At 40.8% G+C, this 17,383-nt stretch overlaps 1 protein-coding gene across 8 annotated transcripts in view; it reads right to left on the reverse strand.

Moving 5' to 3' along the window:
* Positions 1 to 1,432: 1,432 nt before the first annotated feature.
* Positions 1,433 to 17,383, reverse strand: part of Rad18 (RAD18 E3 ubiquitin protein ligase) — an 84,139-nt gene continuing 68,188 nt past the window's right edge. For 5 of the 8 annotated variants that reach the window (XM_021636484.2, XM_021636482.2, XM_021636480.2 and 2 more), the window contains one exon: positions 1,433 to 2,296. In XM_021636484.2, coding sequence (XP_021492159.2) covers positions 2,197 to 2,296 — 100 coding nt within the window. In that variant the 3' untranslated portion in view covers positions 1,433 to 2,196. Of the gene's footprint in view, positions 2,297 to 13,581; positions 13,666 to 17,383 lie in introns of all 8 variants that reach the window. The other 3 variants (XM_060383891.1, XM_060383889.1, XM_060383890.1) reach the window with 2 other exon arrangements.

The following is a 17,383-nucleotide window of genomic DNA, read 5'->3' on the forward strand; positions in this document are numbered from 1 at the left end:
TAATCTACGGCAGTTACCTTGAGGACAGTTAGGAGGAAAAGAGACTCAATGGCTAGTGAAGGACAGAAAGTTGAGTAAAGACTGAAATTTTACTAAGGTAAATTTTATAATTAGGAGCTTATCCTGTTCAGTTTTGGATCTACATGTGTGCTGGGTTCCCCAGTCTTATATTAAGACAGAGGTCATAAATGCACAGACAGAGGTCATAAATGCAACGCCCATTAAGTTTTGGTTTTCAAACCTTTATGTTATTTTTAATCTTGCTACCACTGAGAGTTTAGCCTAGACCAGTACTTCTCAATATGTGGGTTGTGACCTCCCTTGGGATGGGGGTCAAACAACCTTTTCACAGGGCTCACCTAAAACCATTACATTACATTTCTCAACAGCAGCAAAATCTGCAGTTATGAAGTAGCAATAAAAATAATTTTGTGGTTGGGGGTCACTACAATGTGAGGTACTATAGGAATGGCTCGCAGCATTAGGGAGTTTAAGAACCACCCTATTGATCTAGCCTTCCAGCCCCAGAACCGTGAGGAAAACCAATGCTCACTGTGGCAAGGCAAGACAACATCTGACAGCACTCCTGCCCAAATGGCACACGCCTACAACCCCTTCAGTCATAATAAACAAAATCATTTCCATATTCTGCTCGACTGCCCTTGAGGAATAAACTCCTATCTGCCCCACTGAGAAGCAGTTTTAGAATGTAATGACTGCTGGCCTTCATTATATTCCAAGTATTCAGTAGTGGCTTCCTGGCTTGTGTTTCACCTCTCCTTTGCAAAATGTTGTATCCTGTAAATATAGCAGTAATTGCTTCCAGTTTAATGTATGGCAGATTCTGTCATTTTTACTGAAATACGGTTTTTACTACAGCCTAATATCTGTTAACTCAGTGTTATAAAACATGTTAGTGCTAACCTCTTCTCACTTATCTCACATAAATGCACTCACAGACTCAGTGAGTGGTCCTGCTGTCTGCTTCCCAAACTCTGGGAACCCATGAGGAAAACCAATGGCAGTGTCAGTGTGAAAATGTTCAACTCCTACCATAGTAAGAGACTCCCACAACACACACACACACACACACACACACACACACACACACACACCAGAAGCTGCATAGCATAGCAAAAGCCAATGTCCACAGAGATATTCTCTGGAAAGGAGAAGTCACAATCGTTTTCCCAGCAGTAATAAACTCATTGTTGTAACAGGCCATATGTGCTGCTGAGTGTGAAAGCTCATATGTCTGGCCTGGGCAGTGTCTAAGGGATTGGCGGGGTTGGGGGAACCTTCCAAACAAAGGCAATGGAAACTGCAGGCATTTTTCACACAATAACAAATTTTATGACAAATGCAATATAAAGATTTATAGCCTCTATTCAAATACCCACAAGACACTGTTTCAAGGACATTACAAACTGTATTATTCATTGATAAAATCCATTTATTTTTTTCTTTTTTCTTTTTTTCTTTTTTTTTTTTAACAGCTGGGATTCCAAGTGTTAGAGATCTGTCTGGCCCTGTGGAAAAATACTAATAATTTTTAAGTGGCACTTCAGAATATGCGTGTTTCAGAGTTACTGTGACTGTTACCTTAAATTACAATACTAACTTTCCTGACTTTTCAAAAATTATAAAACTCACTTTGTGACTTCACATTATAAATCTACTCTATATGTAAAACACAGGTGTGTCTAACAACCACATACATTCAACTTGGGCACCAACTAGTAACTGCTGGTGGCCTGGTCTCACCCACTTACACCAAGGTTATGTGGATTATGACAAAAGCATGCATATTCTTACCAAAAGGAAGCTGTTGCTGAGGTTGGTTCCCCAATGGAAAGAAGTGAAAAATGACTTTAAAACATCCTGAAATAGAGAAGTCAAACCAAGGCAAACACTCCTGCTAAGGAATGTGTGCTCCGTGCAAAGCTGGTGAATGTGTTTTAGGGAAGAAAATGTCTTAGAGGGAAGGAAGCAACTGACCAAGAAGGGCAATTTCAGAACCTTTTCTTTTTTTTTTTTTTTTTTTTTATCCTTCCAGAAAGGCAAAGAATGAAAATAAATTAACGATTACATTTAGAACTAAATATCTTCCTTGGATATTGCTAAATATGAAACCATATGGCAATAAAAATAACACACATTCAGGTCACTGTACGGAAAAGCTGGCAAAAGCTCATACTAATTCCTATTCCGCTTGTTTCTTGGTTCAATCTCTGCACCTTCAGTGGCTCTAGAGCGGCGATTCTGTTGTGGGCTTACTTCTATGTTTTGATCATTTCTGAAAACAAGAAAAACAGAAATGACATATTAGAAAGCAATGGTCATTATTCTATGAGAATCCCCGGCATACTAAGTACTTCCACACTCATGATTTCACTAAAACCCACAACCACCCTCTCTCTAAAGACAGTCTACAATTTGAATCATCACTGTAGTTATCACTCCCACTTTGTTAAGTATGAGAACAATGAATTTGCAAAGACCAAAGAAAGAGTCCTTCCCTTAAATCAAAATCTAGTACCTTTAAAAAGCTGCACACACCTGTAATTCCAGTACTCGGGAGGCAGAGGAAGGAAATTCTGGTTTTAAGGACAGCCTGGTCTACATAGTGAGCTCCAGGCCATCCTGAAAGAAGGTACAAATACTATATCCAAATCTCATCTCAAAAACAAGCAGAGCCAAGGAGATAGGTCAGTCATTAAAATCTTGAGTTCCATCCCTAGAACCCTGTGGTGATTTGAGTAAGAATGGCCATCATAGGCTCATATATTTGAATGCTTAGTCATCAGGTAGTGGCGGTACTTGAGAAGGATTAGGAGGCGTGGCCTTGGTGGAGGAGGTGTGTCACTGGGGTCAGGCCCAGTGTTAGCTCTTTTCCTGCTTCCTAAAGGCCTGGATGTAGAACTCGCAGCTATGACTTCTCTAGTACCAGGTCTGTCTGCAGGCTGCCATGGTAACAGACTAAACCTCTGAACTGTAGGCAAGCCCCAAAATGAAACGCCTTCTTTTATAAAAGCAGCCACAGTCATGGTGTCTCTTGACAGCAACAAAACAGCAAGAAAAGCCCACATTAAAAAGCCAAGCACAGTAGTCAGTGCTTGTAATCCCAGTACTGGGGAGGCAGATAGGTGGCTAGATCCATAGGCTGGGCTGACAGCGGGCCTAACTTACTTAGTGAGTCCCAGGCCAATGAGAACTTCTATCTTTGTCTCTCTGACATGGACACATACACACACACACACACACACACACACACACACACACACACACATACACACACACCACACAACCACCCATGCACTCACACTAAACAAAACCTAAAGAAAAAAACAAGTCCCTCTCCAAAGATAGATGGGCCATACAAATTTCCTCACTTTGGGCAGAGCATTAGATAATGAGAGAGCTGCTGTGCAATCAGCTAAATGGCTCAGGGATCCTTTTTTTTTTTCTTTCTTTCTTTTGACGTTGAACATGGAACATACAGACCTCCAACATATTACACATATATTAATTCTTTTTGTTGCAATTGTTTGCTTTGTTAACATGGAATTTACTATACAGCTCTGGCTGATCTGAAACAATGTAGATCAGGTTGGCATGAATTCTTAAGTACAAGGTAGCAGAGCAAGGCAAACACTTAAGTTCACATGTACTTGCAAGCCTCATTCCTCCAATGAGTGCTCATGAGGAAGCCTGGAATAGGCCACAAACAGGAGGGCATACTGAGACAGTCACTGAGGCAGGCAAAACGTACATCTGTCTCCCCAGATGCTTTTCTTCTGTGAAGATCAGAAATGCATTGGTCCCTGCAGCTCAGACAAAAATCTGAGTTTCTAATGGGGGTGGGGAGGGGAGCTGATGATCTCACAGATACTTTGGCCAAGTCAGCCGGATCAAACATTGAAAACCAGCCAGGCCAACTCATGAATCACCTGGATTATCTCCCCTTATTAATGGACAGACAGAAATAAGCTCTTTTCTAGGTACAAACACTATTTAGCTCATTCTCTGGCATCCTGCATTTCAGTCTTGGACTAAAATGAAGACACAAAAGAAGCAAGAAAGAGGCCCCACTGCCATGCACAAAGCAGCTGATGCAGAGGTAGCCCACATACTGGACCCACCAGACCACACAACTTCAAAATAATTATGATCAATAATATACACTGAGGCCTCTAGCAGAAAAGGCAGGAAACATCCAGAAATTTTCAGCAGACGGTGGAAATGATATGAACAAATCAAATGGAAACACTAGGAAAGTTCTAAGGTATCAGAAAGGAAATACTTATTCAAAGGAGAATTAAAGAAGATATAAAACTGAGAAATGATTCAGTAAATTTAAAAGATGTGCCAACACAAACCATCCAAATTGAGGGCGGTAGAGATGGCTCAGCGGTTAAGAGCACTTGCTCCAGAACACAGGAAATACCTCTTAGCCATCTTTAACTCCAGTTCAGGGGATTCAATGTCCTCTTCAATTTCCCTTGTATATGTACACACATACTCTTCCTCTCTCTCCCTCTCTCTCCCTCTCTCTCTCACACACACACACTCATACATAATACATTTAAATAAAAATAAATCTTTTTTAAAAAATTCAAATTGAAACACGAAGAAAAAGTGTGTGTCTGCATGTGTGCATGTACACACATATCACTAAAATCCCACTAGAAAAATGGTGGAAAATTAATTACACAACTGTGAGTTTTCTAAAAATAATTAAAGACAATAGAACAAATACTAAAGGTGGTCAGTCCCACCCCCATTAACAAATAATAAACAGAAAAAAGCTTGTATTCAAAGTGATGAAAATCTTTGGAGGCAGGCAGAGAAAAGGGACATTCCATAAAGGAAAGACTTACAGTAGACTTCTCATTAGAAACCAGACAGACCTTGAGGTGATACAGTGATAACTTTAAAGTGCCAGAAGAAAAACTGTCAACCTAGAATCTACCCCCAGCAAAAACATCTTTCAAAGATGAAAGCTAAGGAAAGGCATCACAGACAAAAGCTAAGAGGACTGATGACTAATAATACATTTAAGAAATCACTCAGAGGGGCAAACAGGATAGACATCGTAAGTAGGAGAAGACAAGGAACAGGACAGGAGCCTTCCACAGGGGCTGAAAGACTCTACCCATCAGGGTATCAAAGGAGATGCTGAGACTTATAACCAAACTTTGGGCAGAGTGTAGGGAACCTAGAACCCCTGCTCAAAGGAAGCCCATTGGCAGCTCAGTTTCCAGGTGGGTTCCCTAGTAAGGGGGGCAGAAGCTGTCTCTGACATGAATTCAGTGGCTGGCTTTTTTATCACATTTTTTTGTTGTGATCCCAGGTGTAGGATATAGGACTGGTTCAGACTGTCCATAGCAGCAAACTATTTGCCTGGTACAGGCTCTGAGAGGGGAACCTTTGCTGGCTACAGATAATTTATATCTGAGGACTCTTGAGAGAGAATAAATGCCAGGGCCCAAAGAGAGAAGAAAGCTCTAAGAAAGAAAGCATCTGCTGGTACTCCTCCCTCTGCTCCTGGTTGCTGATGATGCAGCTGATGAGAAGAAGTTGGAGATATCCTAAAAGGAAGATTGGACTTCCCACAAGGAACCTGATGACCCTAACCAGCAGAAAAGTAGCTAAAAAGAACTGTGCCCCCTCTCCCACTAATCCCTTCTCTCTCCTACCTGGTGTTGGGGTATTGGAAAGGATTGGGGTAGAGTAGGGAGAAAGATATTAAGAAACAAAAATAAAATAGTTAAAAAAAAAAAGTACAACAACAAAGACAAAATTATGTTCCAACTCATCTGACAGGGGGAGGGCTGGCAGGAAAACCAAAGTACTTGCTACTATCAGAGAGACTCTCACAATGGCGTTTTTCCAGTGTGAGGGGCCTTCCATGGATTGCTCCGAATGTCAAAGTCCACCAGTCTCTCTGTTTACAAGCTCCTCCATTCAGGTGTCAACGTTGTTAGTACCCCTGCCGCTCCACAGTGTGCCCTTTCCCATCAGTTAGAATGTCACCTATGTTTAAATGATCTTCCGCATTCACCCCATCTTTTTACCCAGAAGAGTCAGATGACATTTTTATAAAACTTACAAAGGCTCTTAATACTCCCAGTATAAAGAATCACAGAAGAGGTTTAGATTTTTCTGATTTAAATCAAGGGCTAGCAAAATTTCTATAATGGTTTAAATACTTTGGGCTTTGACAACTCAGAAAGTTGGCCATAACTACTTGACTCTGTTGTAACATGAAACTACAAAGAAGCAATGCAAACCCATAGATAAAGGAATGTATAGCTATGCTCTAAACAAAACAAAACAAACAAAAAAGCTTTATTAACAAAATCAGACAATGGAGCAGATCTGGCTCATGGTCATGCTTTGCCAACCTTGACCCAGGGTTACAGCAGTCTAATAAAAGAATAAAGTTTAATCTTGGTCAAACTCCTACCAAGAGGGTATACCAATATAGCCAATCCAGAGATACTGTTTGGAGAAAGAGGTATCATGCCCCATGAACAGCAGAAAAGGGTTTGTTTGATCTCTGAGGGTTTGTTTCTAAAATACGCATTTTGTGCACCTTTCTGGGGATAGTGGTATTCAGAGATCAATTCTATCAACATCTTTATCTTGGACTTCCAGCCTCTAGTGCTGTGGAAAAATACAATTCTATTGTTTAAGCCACGTTATGTGATGTTAGAGTCCCATTTGGATGCTAAAGACTTTGCCACTCTCTACCAAAATAGTCCCACTCTGCAATGGGTTATCATATAATCAAAGAACAGAAGGGCTCAACAGAACTTAAATGTCAAATGGAAATAATTTACATAGCACACAGCCAGCCTGGTCCCAGGGTCATCTCAGTTTTACACCAGGCCATAGCAGATACACTACCAAGGAATATTTCCTCTGCCACCTTATACATTTATCAAAAGTAATACAAAAACAACAACAACTGAATCCAAATATAAAACATTACATTTATTTAAAAAGAAGTCCTAAATTACCTGATTATTACAAAGTGTTATATGATCAATAGAACACAAAAGTAAATCCAGAAACAAAAGTACACACACATATGAAACAGGCTTGGGTCATCTCTTCAATACCTAGTGCTATAGGAATTGGAAAGCCTTATGAAAAAAAGAACCACTGAACCACAAGCATCTCTACACCTCATGACATTCATGAAAATGTTTCCAAAATAGGATACAACTCTTAATGCAAAACCTAATATTTCTAAGCCATGAAAGTCTTGGTGGTTTTGTGTTGGGAAAAGGGTTTATACTAGGTACGTCAAAAATAATTAAAACAGACATTTCATCAAAATTAAAAATTGCATTTTTGAGAAACAGTACCAAGAAAATGAAATGGTAAATAAAAAGTCAAAAAGATGAGTAAGAGATGCCAGGAAGGTGTGTGTTTTAGTGTGTCTAAATGCCATTCATGATACAGCACTCACTAAAAGAGATGATGAGATGGGCTAGCTCCTGGAGAACATGAAAGATTCATCGAGCCAGAGAATTCCCACGTTCTTTTGCTTTAAGAAACCATTCTCTGAGGAAGAAAGGAGGGCCCTGAGAGTGGGACATCATCAGCATGCAATTCTGCAGGCTCACTGTAATCCGCACAGCCCTCTCCACAAATGGCTGTGATGGAATGAATCTAAGTCCAAGGCAATAGTTTTTTGTTTTTTTGTTTTTTTTTTTTTTGGGGGGGGGGAGTTGGTGTGTGTGTGTGTGTGTGAAATTTTTCTTCTTGTTGCCTGTCGTGGCTTTCCATCTCATCATTTTTGCTTCATGTACTCTGAAAGAAACTCTTGTTACATGCACACATGTTTTCACAACATTTTGTCTTCTTGATAGATCAACCTATTCCAGTATTATGTCTTTGGCTCTATTACAGTTTTTACCTTCAAGTCTATCTTATCTGACACTATCATTATGTTAGCCTTCTTCAGAATATCTATGGCATATCTTTTCATATTTTGCTTTCAATGTATTGGTATCTTGGAATAAAAAAATGTTATTTGTAGAGAAAGTAAGGGGGCAGAGTACATCTTTTTCAATCTGTTCTGCAGTGTCTAGTTCTAATTGGGTTGTATAACCCATTCCTATAATCACAAACAGAATTTGTGTAGAGCTCTTTTTTTTGTTTTCTCTATTCCATTATTTCTGTCTTCTTTGGTGTTATCCAGATATTTTCTATTGTGGCATTTTAATCCACTTCAAATTTTTGAACTGATCTTAAAACATCATCACCATTTATTATTTTGGACACAGGTTCTCATGTAGTCCAGGCTGGCCTCAAACTGGATACATAGCTGAGGATGACCTTGATTTTCTGATCTTCCTACTTAGTATAAAATATTGCTAATAAGGCATGGAAAGTAAATTCTGAAAATGCCCTCAGTATTTAGCAGATGGTGGCCTTCAAAGGCTGGGAATGGAAGATAAAGAAACAAACTGCAGCTGACACCATCTAAGGAAGTGGAAAGGAGGATTATCTGTAGCTGCAAAGCTACTACCGCACACTGAAACAAAACAAAGAGCACGTTGAAAGGAAGCAACCGCCTGTGTAAGAGAAAGAAGGACAAAGGGAAGTGGATCCAGACAAGAGGGTAGGAATGAGGAAAAAGGAGACATTCACTTCAGATGTGAAGAGAGATGTTTCTTTATTTGGTCTGAGACTTTGCTTAAAGAACTCCCACACTGTCCAAGGAAGTAATGTAGACATAGAAACAACTTCTGACAAGTAACTAGTTAATACACCAGGACTCCAGTTCCACAATGAAACCACACAAAGGGAAACAAGGCAGAAATCTTTGCCTGACACCTGTATTTTTATTCTTTTACATCAGAAAGTACAAATGTTTGTATAAATACAGCTGTGCAGGGCCTGCCATAGCCAGCCAGCAACAGTGGCCAGGTCTGCCCACAGCCCTCGGTGCCCCACACCCCAGTTCCCTGGCCTTTGCAATTTCCCAGGACCAACCCTGATCTGCGGCCCCTGAGACCGGAACAGAATGAGAGGGCTTAATTCCAACCAACCCACCATCAGGCTGGTCTGACTACATGACAGGCTTTAATCTTAACTTTAACTGACTAGGCTTGAGTTTCAGTTTTGGTTTCAGTTTCTAAAAAGAGAAACCATATAGAAAGAGCAGCCAATCAGCATCAGCTCCAAAGTCTAGCTGGACCAGACATAGTTGTTACATTATAGCTATTTGGGAAAGCCCCTAAGGCCCTGGCCAATCAGGATTCGCCCCGTACCCCGTGGCTGGCTGCCCACCAATCAAGGTAAAGTTCACCTACGCATCCTTGGAATTCCCCTGTCTATAAATATACCCCACTTAGGGGGTCTTTGCCATTTTGTCAAGATGTGACCTCATCGTGCTAGAGTTTTGCAGAAAATAAATGCTGTGTGCTGTTTGCATACTATGTGAGTCTGGAGTCTTCAGCGAGATTTCAGACCCTAACATTTGGGGACTCATCCAGGATCTTGCTGAAGGACCCTACTCAGGTAGTGGAGCATTTCAGGGAATTCTCCGAGTTTCCTGCTGATGGCTAAGTGTCTATATATCTGTCTATATATGTCGGTCTCTGTCTACGGATCCAGTTCTGGTTCTGGTGTTGGAAGTCCATATGGTTTTGGTTGGCCCTTGGAGTTTCTGGACGCACTGGAGAGCCTCCCCATTCCCACCGGAGGTGTCAGAGGATGCTCTCAACCCTTCTTTGGGAGAGCTTGGAGGCTCTCATCTGGTTTCAGGAGAACTGGAAGGTTCTCATCTGGTTTTGGTTTCAGCAAGTGGTCTTTTCTCATACTGCACACAAGGGAGCTGTTAAGTCAACCTAGACTTTGTTTTTTACTTTAGTTTTCCTGGGAACATTTATGTATGTGTTTATATTTGGGTCAGTGTAATACTTATGATACTGATGTTTTATTTTTGGGAGTAACTCTTTAATCTATAGGATGGGCCAAATGCAGACAACTCCTTTCTCGGCCTTATTCAGGCTCATTTTAAGGAATTCAGGCATCTGGCAGACAAAAATGACTTGCTTTTCACCCTGCAAAAACTAACCACCTTTTTCAGGAATAGAATGGCCAACTTTCAAAGTTGGATGGCCAGAGGAAGGGACATTCCACCTACTCACAATTTTTGTGGTTAAAGGTTATTTTTGCGGAGGCCAGGACACCCTGACCAAGTAGCACAGTACAGTTATCTGGCAGGACCTAGTGAAAGCCTACACCCTTTGCTTAAGTAAGTCTCTCCTCTCCCCTCTGCCACAGGCAGAAGCTCTTCCCCTGCACCCCCACCTCCTCCCAGCTCTTCTGCTAACTCCCTAGCAGTCTGCAGCTCTCCTCCCCACTCCACCCTTGGTGCTCAGTTCCACCTTACCAGAAGGCCCTCCTCCCAGTTCTGATGCATGTGGTGATCAACCTCCTGGTTATGTTACAGAGGCCCTCCTTCTGATTAAGGGAAGACCTGGCCTTAGGCCAGAAGTCCTTCCTCACTCAGCATTTAAAGAGGAGTTAGACCCTCTTCCCCAGCCCAGAGCCAGCCCAAGGAGTGGGGCATGATAATGAGGATGGGGAAAAGGAGTGTGAGGGAACAGAGAAAGGGATAGGGAAATGAGGGGAGAAAAAGGGATAGAAGCACGTAATCCCTAGACTTTCCAAAGAAATCCCCTCACAAGGTCCTGAACTGGACCCCATCCTGACTCCACAGTGGCCATGCTCTACACCTGGTTTCACCAAATACAGACAGTTGCCAATTGCAGACCTATGTTCCTGTTTCCAGCAGTGATCTGTACAACTGGAGGGCCCAAACAACTAAATTCTCAGAGAAGCCCTCCACTCTTATTGACATTTTAGATTCCATAATACTGACGCATCAACCCACCTAGAATGACTGCCAGCAGCTTTTGCAAGCCCTCTTCAACGCTGAGGAGAGGAACAACATAATAGGGACTGCCAAGAGATTGGGTCTACGGGTCCAAACCCAAGTACAGGTTGATGTAGCTTTCCACTTGGATCAACCAGACTGGGATCATCCTCCCAGCTGCAGATAGGGAATGGCTTTGCATCTACCACCAGATTCAAATAAATGGCCTCCAGGAAGCTGCTAGGTGACCCATAAATATGTCTAAATTAACTGAGACAGTACAGGAAAAAAAAAAAAAAAGAGTCCTCTAGGAATTACCTGAAGAGACTCCTGGAAATTTATCAAACCTACACGCACATTGATCCAGAGGATCCACAGCACCAGTCTGCAATCAACGTGACATTTGTGGCTCAAGCATACCCTGATATTCACCAGAAGCTTCAGAGACTTGATGGATTCACTAGCAAGAATAGAGGTAAGTTAATCGCCATAGCAGAAAAGGTATACAACTGAGAGATCCCAGAAGATAAAAAGACATGGGGATTGGCCCTAATTCTCCTTGCTGAATGAAGTCACCCAGACAGACTTCACCTATTAGCCCAAGTAGGAGGCAGAGATATGCCCATGACAGCCAGTTGAGGAATGGCCATAGGCCATGAGGCAGACAATTTCCACACCTACAGGACTCTGCAGAAATACCAATGTGCCTATTGCAAAGGATTGGGGCAATGGAAGAATGAGTATCCCCAGAAAAGTCAGGAAGAGGGTCCCAAGATCCTCTAACTATGGGAAATTGATGACTGAAGATGTTGGATCTCAAAACCTCTCCATGAGCCTTGGGTAATCCTAAAAGTGGAAGGGAAACTTGTGGATTTTCTAGTGGGCACTGGGGTTCAACATTCAGTACTAAAACAATCTATGAGACCACTGTCTGATAAAAGGACCCCAGTCTAAGGGGTGACGGGAACTAAGTCCTACCCATGGACTACTCAAAGAAAAATGTACTTAAGAATGGGATGGGTAACCCATTCATTCATGGTAATTCCAGGGTGCCACTACTTGCTCTTGGAGCATGACCTTCTGACTGAAATGAAAACTCAAATACAATTTGGGCTGGAAGGAGTACAAGTCATAGACTGTACTGAGACAATTCATGTTTTGACTTTGGCATTGGAAGAATATAAGCTGTTCTCCCAGACCATTTACCACAATGAGGGCTCTCTACTAAATGAAAATATTTTCAACAAAATCATAGAAGAAAACTTCCCCATCGAAAGAAATAAATGCCTATAAACATACAAGAAGTCTACAGAACACCAAATAGGTTGGGCCAGAAAAGAAAATCCTCCCATCACATAATAATTAAAACACCAAATGTACAGAACAAAGAAAGAACATTAAAAGCTGCAAGGGAAAAAAATGGCCATTCCACATATAAAGGTAAACCTATCACAATTACACCTGACTTCTCAACAGTGACCATGAATGCCAGAAGAGACTGGTCAGATGTCATGGAGACACTAAGAGAGCACAAATGTCAACCCAGACTACTATACCCAGCAAAACTTTCTATCACCATAGATGGAGAAAACAAGATATTCCACACTACAACCAAGTTTAAACAGTACCTGGCCAGAAAACCAGCCCTACAGAAGATACTAGAAGGAAAACTCCAACCCAAAGAGGCTCACTACACCCAGGAAAGCACAGGAAATAACCCCACAGCCGCCAAACCAAAAGAAAGGAAGCATGTACACACACTCTACCACCACCAACATCAAAATAACAATTAGTAACAACTGGTCATTAATATCTCACATCAATAGCCAATAAAAAACAGAATGGATGGGTAAACAGGACCCATCATTCTGTTTTATATAAGAAACACATGTCAGCAATAATGATAGACATTATCTCAGAATAAAGGGTTGGAAAAATTTTTTTCCAAGCAAAAGGACATAAGAAACAAGCTGGCGTAGCTATTCTAATATCTAATAAAATAGACTTTAAACCAAAATTAATCAAAAGGGAGGGGGAAGAGCACTTCATACTTAAAGGAAAAATCAACCAAGATGATATCTTAATTCTGAACATATATGCCCCAAATGCAAGGGCACCCACATTTATAAAAGAAACATTACTAAATCTTAAATCAGTAGGAGACTACAACACACCTCTTTTACTAATGGAAAGAACATTGAGATAGAAACTAAAACAGAGAAATAACAAAACTAGCTGACATTATGAGTGAATTGGACCTACAGAACATTCCATTCAAACACAAAAGAATATACCTTCTCATCACCTCATGGAACCTTCTCCAAAACTGACTACATACCCAGACACAAAGCAAACCTCAAAAATACAAGAAAATTGAAATAAAAATTTCAATTTTGTATTCCATCAGACCACCATGGATTAAAGGTAGACTTCAACAACAACAGAAACAATAGAATTCCTACAAACTCATGGAAACTGAACAACTCTCTACTTAATAACCACTGGGTCAGAGAGGAAATAAAGAAATTAAAGACTTTCTAGAATTCAATAAAAATGAAGGCACAACATACCCACACTTATGGGATACAACGAAAGCAGTGCTAAGAGGAAAGTGTATAGCACTAAGTGCCTTCATAAAGAAAGTCAAGAGAGCTCATACTGGCAACTTAACAGCTCACCTGAAAACTCTAGAAAAAAAGGAGGCAAACACACCCAAGAGTCGAAGGCAGGAAGTAATCAAAATCAGTGCTGAAATCAATAACCTAGAAACAAAGAGAACAATATAGAGAATCAACAAAACCAAGAGCTGGGTTTTTGAGAAAATCAACAAGATAGACAAACACTTAGCCAAACTAACTTAAAGACAGAGGGAGAGTATCCAAGTTAATAAAATCAGAAATGGAAACAGGGACATAACAACAGATAGCAAGGAAATCCAAAGAATCATTAGATTGTACTTCAAAAACCTGTATGCCATTGGTAAATCTAAATGAAATGTATGATTTTCATGACAGATACCACTTAACAAAGTTAAATCAAGATCAGGTTAAAAACTTAAATAAATCTGTAACTCACAGTGAAATAGAAGCAGTCATCAAAAGCTTCTCAACCTAAAGAGCCCTGTGCCAGATGGATTTAGCAACGAATTATACCAGACTTTCAAAGAAGAACTAATACCAATACTCCTTGAACTGTTCCACAAAACAGAAACAGAAGGAACATTGCCAAACTTATTCTATGAGGCCACTTAAAGACCCAACAAAGCAAGAGCATTTCAGACCAATCTCTCTTTTGAACATTGATGCAAAAATACTCAATAAACTACTTGCAAACCAAATCCAGGTACTTGTCAAAATAGCATCTACCATGATCAAGTAGGCTTTATCCCAGGAATGTTTCAACAAACAAAAATTCATCAATATAATCTAAGAAAAAAAAAAAAAAAACCACATGATCATCTCATTAGATGTTGAAAAGGCCTTTGACAAAATCCAACACTCCTTCATATTTAACGTCGTGAAGAGATCAGAGATTTAAGGCACATACCTAAACACAATAAAAGCAATATATAGCAAGCCAATAGTCAACATCAAGTTAAATGAAGAAACACTTCAAGCATTCCTGCTAAAATCAGGGACAAGACAAGGCTGCCCATTCTCACCATATCTCTTCAACACATTACTTTAAGTCCTAGCTAGAGCAATAAGACAAAGAAGGAGATTAAGGGGATAGAAATTAAGAAAGAAGAGGTCAAGTATCATTATTCAGAGATAATAGGACAGTATCCGTAAGCAATCCCAAAAATTCCACCAGAAAACTCCTACAGCTGATAAACACCTTCAGCAAAGTGGACACAAAATTAACTCAAAAAAAGTCAATAGCCCTCCTTTATACAAGCAACAAAAGGGCTGAGAAAGAATTAGGGAAACAACATTTTTCATAATAGAAAGACCTGTATGACAAGAACTTCAAGTCTTTGAAGAAAAAAAAATAATGATGATTTAAGAAGATAGAAAGTTCTCCCATATTCATGGATTGGTAGGATTAACACAGTAAATATAGGTATCCTGCCAAAAGCCATCTATAGATTTAATGCCATTCCCATCAAAATTCTGACACGGGATAGCCAAAAAAACAATTCTGTACAATAAAAGAACTTTTGGTGGTAACAACATCCCTGATCTCAAGCTATACAACAGCAATAGTAATAAAAACTGCATGGTAAGGGTGGGACTGGGGGGAGTTGAGGGAGGGGGCTTCAATTAGGATATATAATGGTTAAATTGTGAAGGAAAAAGAAAAACAGGAACTTTATGGGCTTTCCTTACTGATCATAAAGTGACATTTAAAGATACTGTACTTTGTGTTACTTGCTGGCTTCTATTAAAGGACCCAAAGGATCCAACTTAGTTCAACCAAAAGCTACACCATCTTAGTGGATGAATATGCAAGTTTTCAATTGTTGGAAAAGGAAATCCTGGTTTTTATTTCTTTATAAGAAGCTTAACTGAATAAAAATATAGTATCAAGTTTAATGACCCAAACATACAAAAACCAAAGCTCCCCCCCCAAAAAAAAATCCTGCATGGTATTGGCATAGGAACAGACAGGTTGATCAATGGAAACAAACTAAAGACCCAAAAATAAACTCACACTCCTACTGCTACTTGATTTTTGGCAAAGAAGCCAAAACCATAATGGGAAAAAGAAAGCATCTTCAAAAAATGGTGCTGGTGTAATTGGATGTCTCCATGTAGAAAAAAAGCAAAGAGACCTTATCACCTTGCACAAAACTGAAGTCCAACTGGATCAAAGACCTTGACATAAAACCACAGAATCTAAATCAGTTAGAAGACAAAGTGGGGAAAAGTCTGAAACTCACTGGCACAGGAGACAACTTCCTGAACAAAACACCAACAACACAGGCTCTAAGATCAACAATCAATAAGTGGGATCTCATGAAACTGAGAGGGTTCTATAAGTCAAAGGATACTGTCAGTAGAACAAAACATATACCCCAAAGATGATCCATCACACAAGGACATTTGCTCAACCATTTACACAGCAGCTTTATCAAAACAGTCAGAAACTGGAAACAACCTAGATGTCCCTCAATTGAAGAATGGATACAGAAATTGTGGTACATTTACACAATGGAATACTACTCAGCTATTAAAAACAAATCATGACATTTGCAGGCAAATGGATGGAACTAGAAAAGATCATCCTGAGTAAGGTAACCTAGACTCAGAAAGACATACCTGGTATGTACTCACTTAAAAGCAGGTATTACACCTATAGTACAGGATAATCATACTACAATCCATGGACCCAAAGAAGCCAAGTATCAAGGAGGGCCCAAGGGAGGGTGGCAGAATTTCACTTCAAAGGGGAAATAGAATAGACAGCCAAAGTGTAAGAGAGGGAACTGAGCAGGAAATGGAATAGGTAGGAAACAAGAGTGGGGATCAGGTGTGGGGAGCATGGGAGTGGAAGGTGAGAGGCTGCAAACAAGAAGTGAAACTGAGGGGAGATATCTCTTTGTCAATCTGGATGCCTTCGACAGGTTAGGCTCCTGGGAGGACAAGGGTGTGGCTCTGGCTGAGACTCCTAACAGGCAGAGACCTGAAGACTGAAGTGACCACCTCCTAGCCAGGCAGGACTAGTGGAAGGAGGGGAATAACAACACATTGATAAAACCTGTGATCCAAAATTACCCTGCCTACATGAAATGCAGGGATAATGAGGGAACAGTTTAAGGGAAAGTCCAACCAATAATTGGCCCAACCTGAGACCTACGCCATGGTAGAAGGCCAGCCCCTGACACTATTAATGATACTCTGCTATGCTTGCAGACAGGAGTCTAACTTGACTGTCGTCTGGGAGGCTCCAGCCAGCAGTGCATCTAGACAGATGTTGGGACTTGAAGTCAAGCATGGGGTGGAGCTCCAGGGGTCCTGTGGAAGTGTCAAGGCGAAGATGGAAGGACCTGGAGGGGTCAGGAACCCCACAAGAAGACCAAGAGAGACAACTAACCCACCTCCATGTGGGCTTTCAGAGACTGAGACATCAACTAAGAAGCATGTATGATCTGGACATAGGCCCCCTGCACACATGTAGCCAGTGAGCAGCTTGGTCTTCATGTGGGTTGCCTGGTGAGTGGGGGTAGGGGAGTCCTGTTTCTAACATGGACTCTATTGACTGCTTTTGGATCGGTTCCCCTTGGCAAGGCTACCTTGCCTGGCCTCAGGGGATGAATATATGCTCAGTCCTGATGTAACTTAATGTGCTGGAGAGGGTTGATATAGGTGGGGGGAGCTCCCCTTTTCTGGGGGGAAAGGGATAGGAGAACAGGGAAGTGGGGAAGGAGAGGAACTGGAAGGAGAGGAGGGAAGGGGCACCCTTGGGATGTAAAGTAAATAAACTGAAATTTAAAAAAAAAAATAGCTGTGTATAATTCTCCTTTCTCAGTACCCAGTA

The sequence above is a fragment of the Meriones unguiculatus genome, chromosome 5 (assembly GCF_030254825.1).
Source record: "Meriones unguiculatus strain TT.TT164.6M chromosome 5, Bangor_MerUng_6.1, whole genome shotgun sequence".
Lineage (NCBI taxonomy): Eukaryota > Metazoa > Chordata > Mammalia > Rodentia > Muridae > Meriones > Meriones unguiculatus.